Below are 9,359 nucleotides of genomic sequence, written 5' to 3'. Positions count from 1 at the left end.
GGGGTCGAGAGAGCAGAGGTCTCTGTGGGGTCGTAATATAGTACAGGGGGAAGGAATTTGAGTGAGGAGGCAAGTGAGAAGGTTATGATCAGAGAGAGGGACTTCAGAGTTGGTGAGGGTGGAGATAGTGCAGCGGTAGGAGAAGATGAGGTCGAAGGTGTGACCAAGGTGATGAGTGGGCGAGGTGGGGTGGAGCAGGAGGTTGGCAGCGTCAAGGAGAGATAGAAGGCGGGCGGCAGCGGAGTCAACAGGGATATACTACTACCACTACTACTACTACTACTACTACTAATAATAATAATAATAACAACAATAATAATGGCATGTATTAAGCACTTACTATGTGCAAAGAACTGTTCTAAGCGCTGGGGAAATTATAAGGTTATCAGGTCGTCCCACGGGGACTCAAAAGTCTTCATCCCCATTTTACAGATGAGGTAACTGAGGCACAGAGAAGTTAAGTAACTTGCCCAAAGTCACACAGCTGACAATCGATGGAGCCGGGATTTGAACCAATGACCTCTGACTCCAAAGCCCATGCTCTTTTCCACTGAGCCACGCTGGATATCCATGTGGATGTTGAAGCCTCCGAGGATCAGAGTGTGCATGGAAAAGGAGAGAAAGAAGGTGAGAAAGGGGTCAAAATCGTTAAAAAAATGTTGGAGGTGGGGCCGGGGGGGCCGGTAGATGACAGTTGCAGGAATCTGGAGGGGATGGTGGAGGCAAATAATACGGGTTTCAAAGGAGGGAAAGGAAAGGGAAGGGAGAGGAGGGATAGTGCGAAAGCGACATTGTGGTGCGAGAAGGAAGCTAACACCTCCTCCTTCTCCGGTGAGTCGGGGGAAGTGGGAGAAGAAGAATCCTCCGCTGGAGAGAGCAGCAGAAGAGACCGTGTCATCCGGGGTGAGCCAGGTTTCGGTAAGGACAAGAAGGAGAAGAGAGCTGGAAAGGAACAGGTCAAGAATGAAAGGGAGCTTACCTATAAAGGAGCGGGGGTTCCATAGGCCACGCTTGGCAGCAGCTATGGAGGGAGGGGAGGGAAGGGAAAGGGTGCGAGGCATGGGGGGATTTGGATGGGAATGAGTTGACAAGGGTCTGGGCGGGAAGAGGGGCAACAGGGATGGCAATGGGAGAGGAGAACTGGGATGTGGCGGGGGGGAGGAGGGTAGGGAAGGGTTTGGAAGGGAGGGGTTGAGGGTTAGCGCTGGTACAGGGGGATTCTGGGGAGAGAGTGGGGAGCAGGGGTGGGGGCGGGGGAAAGGGAGGGAAAGAGCTGTGTTCGAGAGGGGAAGGGGGAAAGACAGGACTGGGAAGGGCAGATGGGACCAAGGGAATTGATAGTTCATGGTGAGGTCAGCAAGGTAAATGACAGCTCAGCGAGCAATTTACAATTAACAATCAATCGCAATAATAAAATAAGCAGATGATGACATCATAGAGAGCAGTTAACAATTAGAATGCAAAAGTAACAATAAAATAGGCGGAAGATGCCCACAGCAGTAGGTTGAATTGTCCATGAGTCAGTCAAACCAAAAAGGCTAATGGCAAGGGTAATCCAGGGGCTTTTGGCAGATTTGCCTCTGAGGAGGTGGAGGAGAGGAGTAAACAGCCAAATAGCATGGGTGGGCTGAGTAGGTGCGAATGGGGTCGTTGCTAAAGTAACATGGTGAGAACAAGGGCGTTTTTTCCCCGGGGAGGGGGGGCGGGGGGATTCAGTCACTTCCGGCCCGGCCCTCACCCAGGGAAGGAGGGAGTGGGGGCTCCCAAAAGAAGGTCCCTTATGGGGGTGGAGGGGAAGCAGGGGGACACAATGTCCCACGGCCCCGGTCGGCTACCTGGATGGACTAGAGGTCGCTTTAAGTGGTGAGTCTAGTGATGATGGGAGGGTGTTCAGTGTCGGGCGGGGTTGCAGATGTCCGGGAGCGGGACGTCCATGAAGTCGGCCGCAGGTACCATGGGAGCCCAATAGCAGGCTGCTCGGGAACAGAGATTCCCAGGCCCTCGCGGCGGCAACCGGAGGGAAAAGATCCCATTGGGAACAGGGTGTCCTGCGGTTAGGATCGGAGATCCTTGGCCCTTATAGCGGCGTACGGATGAGAGAGAACCTTCCGGGAGCAGGGGACCTGTGACTCTCCTCCACTGGGGGGCCTTCGTGTCCCTGTACCTCAGGCTGTAGATAATAGGGGTTCAGGGCTGTTGGGGACCATGGCGTAGAACACGGACACCAGCAGGTCCAGCAACGAAGGGGAGTCGGACACGGGTTTAAGATAGGCCACCTCACCGGTGGAAATTAATAAAGTGGTGACAATGAGGTAGGGCAGGTGGGTGGAGACGGCTTCGGGTTGACTATCTCCGGACAACAACTTCAACATGGCTGAGGAAATGTGAATGTAGGAGACAGTGACGGACAAGAAACAGACCAAGCTCAGGCTTGACGAAGGGATCATGGCTACAAATTCCCAAACCTTCCCATTGGAATCGGAGAGCCTGATGATCTGGGGGATCTCACAGAAGAATTGGTGGATCACACTCGTCCCTCGCAGGGGAATCGAGAAGTTGGCGGAAGTATGCAAGATGGCAGAAAGGACCCTGCTGAGCCAGGAGGTGTCTACCATCTTCTCCAAGGTCCCTCGAACCATGATGACATCATAGCGCAGCGGGAGGCAGATGGCGACATGACAATCGAGGGACATCGCCTTGAGGATGTAGAGCGCAGCACAAACAAACAGCAGTAAGGAAAACACTTGGAAGATGCACTCCCGGATGGAAATGGAGCTGCAGTAAGTCCAGGAGTTGACGGTGGACTTGGGGGTGGTGACAAAGTCGTAGCAGAGGTCAAGGACAGACTGGTGCCTGAGAAAGAAGTACATGAGGGTGTGGAGGTGCCGGTCGAGGACGGTGAAGGCAATGATCAGGAGATTCCCATTCAGGGCTACCAGGTATACCAGGAGGAACAGTGCGGCGTGGATCAACTGCAGCTCCTGGACCTCCAAGACCTCCAGGAGGAGGAATTCTGTCACTACTATGCGACTGACCATTTCTTTTCTGCCTCTTCAAGGGAGAAGGTCCCAACCCAGGAGTTCTGATGAGGAAAGGAGAAATTCAAAATGGCAGATCCTTAGAGCAGCAACTAACCTCTCTGTTGGCAGGAAGATATCGACTTCTTCAGTGGAGCAGAGCCTGCCATTTCCTTAAAGACTTCCACGAGTGGAATCTCCTCAGGATCAGCCTACTCCAATTCCTTATCTCTGGTCTACTGAAAAAGTCTTCCTTTGCATCCCACCAAATCCTCTCCATGCTCTTTCATGGACCCCCTCATTTTAAGTTCTCCTCTCTTGAGAAGCATCGTGATCTAGTGGAGAAAGCACAGGCCTGGGAGTCAGAGACCCTGGGTTCTCATTCTGGCTCTGCCACCTACTTGCTTTGTGACATTGGGCAAGTCACTTAACTTCTCTGTTGCCTGAGTTCCCTCATCAGTAAAGCGGGGATTCAATACTTGGTCTCCCTCCCACCTAGATTATGAGCCCCATGTGGGAGCTGATTATCTTGTACCTACCCCAGCGCTTAGTACAGTTCTTGGCACATGATAAGAGCTTTGGAAGTACCATAATTAATTACAATAGAGTAATTAATTGAGGTCTCTCTCAGGGTCGCTCCTGGAGAGTTTCCAGTACTCTACCAGTCTAGGCTATAGGAGGGAAAGTCAAGTAGAGGCCTACCCATTCGTTTCCTAGCTTGGGCAGTGGCTAGCGAGTTCAAGGCAATCTCCTACAAGTCAAAACTTCTCTGTGCTGGGAAGCAGCAATATGGGAGAGAGTTGAGGATGGAGACTTTAATTTACTGTATGGAAGGAGGCAATGGTAAACCACTTCCTCATTTTTACCAAGAAAACTCTACAGATCCACTACCAGAACGAATGCAGATGGAGAGCGGGACGCTCTGGGAGAGATTCATTCATTCATTCAATCATATTTATTGAGAGCTTACTGTGTGCAGAGCACTGTACTAAGCGCTTGGGAAGTACAGGTTGACAACATACAGAGACGGTCCCTACCCAACAATGGGCTCACAGTCTAGAGCGGGAAGACAGAACAAAACAAAACATGTGGATAGGTGTCAAGCCATCAGCCCCCAAGCACGTAAGACCCTGGCCTTTAAGCTCAAAAGGAAGTTCACCCACCCCGGCCCACAGTAATTCACTACGCCCTTCTCTCCTGGCCCTCTAAAGTCTCAGGACCAGATGGACAAATTCCAGAGCTGGGAGCTGAGACATCTGGGCCCCAGACATTCAAAACCCTACTTTCTTCCGCTTCGCTCCCAGCTCTCCGTTGCAAGAGTGGAAGAGGCAGCAGCACCATGGGATTAAAAATAAACAGACATTTTATTGAGGGGTGAGAGAATACACGTTTGGGGTCCTTCTCTTCCCGTTGCCCCCGCATCCATTAAAACTGGTCTCCTTTAGCCTGACACCTCCCTCAGGGCAGGAGCAGATCACTGCCCCCCCACCACAACCACCATCACCAGCAACATACACACATCACCCCTGCTTTCCTTGGGTCAACACTTAGGAGGCACAAAATAAGTGTGCCTGGGGGACCTACACATTGTCCCCCTCCCCACCACAGCTAGGGGAAACACCAAGGTCGAGAATGCCCAGAAATGCCCAGGACAGCAGGACTCTCCATCCTCTTTCAAGACCACTAAGGAGGGGCTAGTGGAGGGGAGGAGCTGATCAGCCCCATCACTGTTCCCTCTCCAACATGGCCCCGGGGAGCGAGCAAAGAAAGGCGGAGCACTAAAGTGCCCCGCCCTGCTGGAACCATGGCCGGGCTTGTCAACTTTCCACCTGAAGGGTGGACAGGTTGGGGCCGGGCTCCTGAGGACCTGAGATGGGGTGGAAGGGAGGGGGCACCGATGCCACCTAGCATGGAGTGACTAAGGCTCACCACTCTGAGGCCAGAAAACGTGGTGTCGCAATTGGTCAGGAAAGAACTCGATAGCATAAGACAAGGCACTTAATTGAGTGATTATCATAGTTAAGATTTCTGCCCACAAGGAGCTTACAGTCTACATTATCTCTCTCTTTCTCTCTGTTTCTCTCAATCAATCAATCGATGGTGTTTTTTGGGCATCTATTCTGTGTAGAGCACTGTTCTAAGATTTTAGGAAAGTATTACTTAGGATGGGGACTAGGTCCAACCTGATTAATTCGTATCTACCCCAGAGCTTCGTCCAGTGCTTGGTATATAGTCAGTGTTTAACAATCACCATAATTAATCTCAATACAATAAGGTTGATAGATGCAATCTCTATCCACAAGGAGCTTATAGTCTCTCTCTCTCTCTCTCTCTCTCTGTGTCTCTGTCTCTGTCTCTGTCTCTGTCTCTGTCTCTGTCTCTCTCTCTCTCTCTCTCTCTCTCTCTCTCTCTCTCTCTCTCTCCCCCTCCCTCTCTCCGTGCCCAATGCTATCGCTTGTGAGGAGAATTTGGAGAGGGTACCTCACAGAATTGCTTGGAACTGACATAACCACAACAATCAGTCAATGAATGATATTTATCAGGCACATACACTTTACAGATCACTGTTATAAAGGATTGTGAGAGTACAATAGAGTTAGAAGACAATAATCCCTTCCTTCAAGGAATTTATAATTTAGTGTGGGAGATAGGAATTAAAATAATTAAAACGAAGAGGAAGCCAGAGAGGATAAAGATGTGTCAGTAAGTGCAATGCTGTGTGTCAGAGCATTGGTCTGGTCATTAGGGAGGGAATATGGTGGGGAGATGAAAGAATAATCTGGGAAGATCTTTTGAAAGAGATGTGATTCTAGAAAGATCTTGAAGATGCGTAGAGTGGTGGTTTGCCGGATGTGAAGGTTGTATCTACTCCAGAGCTTAGTACAGTGCCTGGAACATAGTAAGCGCCTAACAAATTCCATTAAAAAGTGGCATAGAGTTTCGTTATTGAAAAGTAAAAAAAAATCTCTCTGACTCTTTCTCTGCCTGTCTCTCTCTGTTTCTTGTCACTCTCTCTCCCCTTCCCAGGTAGCTTTGCGGGGGCACTTCTTTTCTTCCAATTAGAAATGTTCGACAATGGACGCCATTGACCGTTCTATTGGTTTTGTGCTGCTATTACAGATCGGCGTTGGGGTCTCTGGAAATATTTTCCTCCTCCTGTTCTATAACCACAGGGTCTCTGCAAGCCTGAAGCTCAGCTCCTCCGACTTGATCCTCCCCAATTTGGCCCTGTCCAACGCCACAGTACTTCTTACCAGGTTATTGCTCGAGATCTTGTCAGCTTGGTGACTGAGGAATTTCCTGAACAATGTTGGCGTAAACTCCTCATGTACCTAGACTGTGTGCAAAGTCCTCTGGATCTCGAATATTTCTCGATCTTCAATCCCGGTGCAGACGTCTCACTTATAGCTGGGGTGATTTTTTTCGCTGTGAGACATGTTCTTCGTGGGGCTCACGTGCATGGCAGGCGGCTACATAGTGTTTGCACTCCACAGACACCACCGGCAGGTCGGACACCTCCATGCGTCCAGACGCCCCTCTGGGGTGATGCCCGAGGTCAGGGCAGCCAAGAGAGTCATGGCCCTAGTCACGCTCTACCTTCTTCTATATGGGCAACATTCAGCAAGACTGAATGACTTACTAAACATGAGAAAGAAGTCCTCCCTGCTAGTGAATATCAACATGGCATTGGCATTCGCCTGCTCAGCCATGAATCCCTTCGTGATTATTCACAGTGATGGGAGAATGAAGACCTTCTGGAAAAGGGAATCTCTTAGTTCCGACACAAATCCCTCCTAGAGTCAATAGATCAGTAGTATTGATTGAGTTCCTACTGCCCGCAGAACATTTAAGAGATTACAATTCAACAAAGATGGTCTCAAACAATCAGTCAGTGGTATTTGTTGAATGGCTATTGTGTGCATAGCACTGTACTAAGCACTTGGAGGAGTACAATTCAACACAGTTGGTCTCAAACAATTATTGGTATGCATCAGGTGCTTACGGTGTTCAGAGCACTGAACTAAGTGCTTGGGAGACTAGCGTTCAACAAAGTTGGTCTCAAACAAGCAATCAGTGGTATTTGTTGAGTACTTACTGTGTTCAGAGCAATGTACTAAGCGCTTGGAGGAGTACAGTTCAACAGAGTTGATCTCAAACAATCACTCAGTGATATTTGTTGAGTGCTTACTGTGTGCAGAGCACTGTATTGAGTGCTTGAGTGAGTACAATGCACAGGAGTTGGTAGATTTGTTCCTTGCCCACATCGAGTTTATGATCAAGGTAGAGGATCCCAGGAATAAGTACTGCTCCAAGAGTGATTTGTCCTTGGATAAGATGTTCCGATTTGGCTGAGACTGTACTGATGCTGTGGGTTGTGTTCTACAACCTGACAAGCTAAAGGTAGGACCATTTGAGAATGACAGAATGTAAGTTCACTGTGGGTGGGTAACATGTCTACCAATTCTATTGTATTGTCCTCTCCCAGGAGCTTAGTACAGTGCTCTGCACATAGTAAGCACTCAATAAATACAAACGATGGATAGATAGATAGATTGATTGATTAACACCTGTCTCCCTCTCTAGACTATAAGCTCAATGTGAGCAGGGAACATGTCTACCAACTCTATTATAGTATACTCTCCAAAGTACTTAGTTAAGTGCTGTTCACACAGTTAATTGCTCAATAAAAACCTATGATTGATTGATTAATTTCTCAATCCTCTTCTAGATTGCAAGCCTCAGGTGGGAAGGGAACATGTCTACCACGTCTACTGCATTTTACTCTCCCCGGCACAAAGAACAGTGCTCTGCACACAGTAAGCACTCAGAAAATACCACTGATTGATTAATTGAGGTCACGACACTAACCCTGCCTGATCTCTCTGAGGGATCTTGGCTGCTGTGTCAATTAGTCCTGGATCACTGTAGGGAAAACTTCAGGACTCATCTTGTTCATCAGGGAGAGGACCCTGGGCATTGCTGGAGAGATTTCCCTCTCGGAGTGTCAGAGCAGAGTTATATCAAGCTATGCTTGCATTTGTGAACCCGTTAATAGCTCCCGACGGAAAGTGGAGAGATGGGGTTCAAGGCTCATAGATTCCTTCCATGGCTCTGCTCTCTCAGGTGGTGCCTGCCCGTAGCTACTCAGCAGCGGGACTGATGCTATTGGGTGAGTAGGATGGAACTGCCTCACGTTGAGTTCCAGAGTTCCAGAGATTCAGGAGCAGATCATAATATTGATAATAACTGATTTGTTAAGTGCTTACCTTGTGCCAAGCACTGCACTAAGCCCTGCAGGAGATCGAAGATTATCAGGTTCCATATGGGGTCACAGTGTAAGTAGAAGGGTGAACAGGGAGTCAATCTCCATTTTGCTGGTGAGGGAACTGAGTCACAGAGAAATGAAATGACTTGGCCAAGGTCACACTGCAGGCCAGAGGCAGAGCAGGGATTAGAATCCAGGTCCTCTGACTTCCAGGTCTGGGCTCTATCCACTAAGCCATGCTGTTTCTCTGATGTGAGATGTAAGATGTGAGCTGAGCTCAGTTTTGGGTGGGGATTTATCAACACTTGAATTGTGGTAATTAAATGGTGAAGCATTGGCTGAGCCTTGGGGTTGTGATAAAAAAGGGTAATACATGGTTACATTAAAGGCATTCATGATGAGTTTACAGTTTAGAGAGGACCCAGCTCCTCTGACTTTCATGTCCAGGTTTTCTTTCGACTAGGCCATACTGCTTCTCACTAGGCAAACCTGCTTCTCCAAACCTGCGTGTGTCCAAAACCTCCCCTGGTCAGTCCCTCTCCTGACCAAGCCCCTGAGGCCGGGATACCCTGACGTCCAAGGGCAGCAGCTTGCCCAGTTGAATTGTCAAAGCTCTCAGGGGGGTGGGCGTAGGTCTCTTCTCTGGGCTGGAGAGGTCCTTTCACAGGGAGGTAGGGTCCGTGCTGGCACTGGTGACTCTGGGCCCTGAAGTCCTGGCTCTCTTTCGGCTTGGGCCGGGAGGGGTCTCCTTGGATCCAGGAGAGGGCAGAATCAGAGATCTCTGACATGGCCTACACCCTACCTTATCAGTGGGATTTATTAAGTACCCACTATATATTATATATTATTTATTTATATTAAGGTCTGTCTCTCCATTTAGACAGTGATGTCACTGGGTCTAACTCTGTTATATTGCTCTCTCCCAAGAGCTTATTTCAGTGCTCTGACTAAGCCCTCCTTTCCTCTTCTCCCACACCCTTCTGCGTCTGCCTGACTTGCTCCCTTTATTCATTCCCTCTTCCAGGCCCACAACACTTGTTTTTATCTTGTAATTCATTTATTTATATTGTCTCCCC

At 49.0% G+C, this 9,359-nt stretch overlaps 1 protein-coding gene across 1 annotated transcript; it reads right to left on the bottom strand.

The window, feature by feature from the left end:
• Positions 1-2,165: 2,165 nt before the first annotated feature.
• LOC119922865 (olfactory receptor 14A16-like) lies at positions 2,166-3,346 on the bottom strand. Its single transcript, XM_038742470.1, has 2 exons — positions 3,284-3,346; positions 2,166-2,846 (listed from the first exon to the last, which is right to left on the bottom strand). The coding sequence occupies exons 1-2, from the start codon at positions 3,344-3,346 to the stop codon at positions 2,166-2,168; spliced, it is 744 nt and encodes a 247-aa protein (XP_038598398.1).
• Between the last annotated feature and the right edge of the window lie 6,013 nt (positions 3,347-9,359).

The sequence above is a fragment of the Tachyglossus aculeatus genome, unplaced genomic scaffold, assembly GCF_015852505.1.
Source record: "Tachyglossus aculeatus isolate mTacAcu1 unplaced genomic scaffold, mTacAcu1.pri scaffold_129_arrow_ctg1, whole genome shotgun sequence".
Lineage (NCBI taxonomy): Eukaryota > Metazoa > Chordata > Mammalia > Monotremata > Tachyglossidae > Tachyglossus > Tachyglossus aculeatus.
This window is presented reverse-complemented; position numbering and strand designations above follow the sequence as displayed.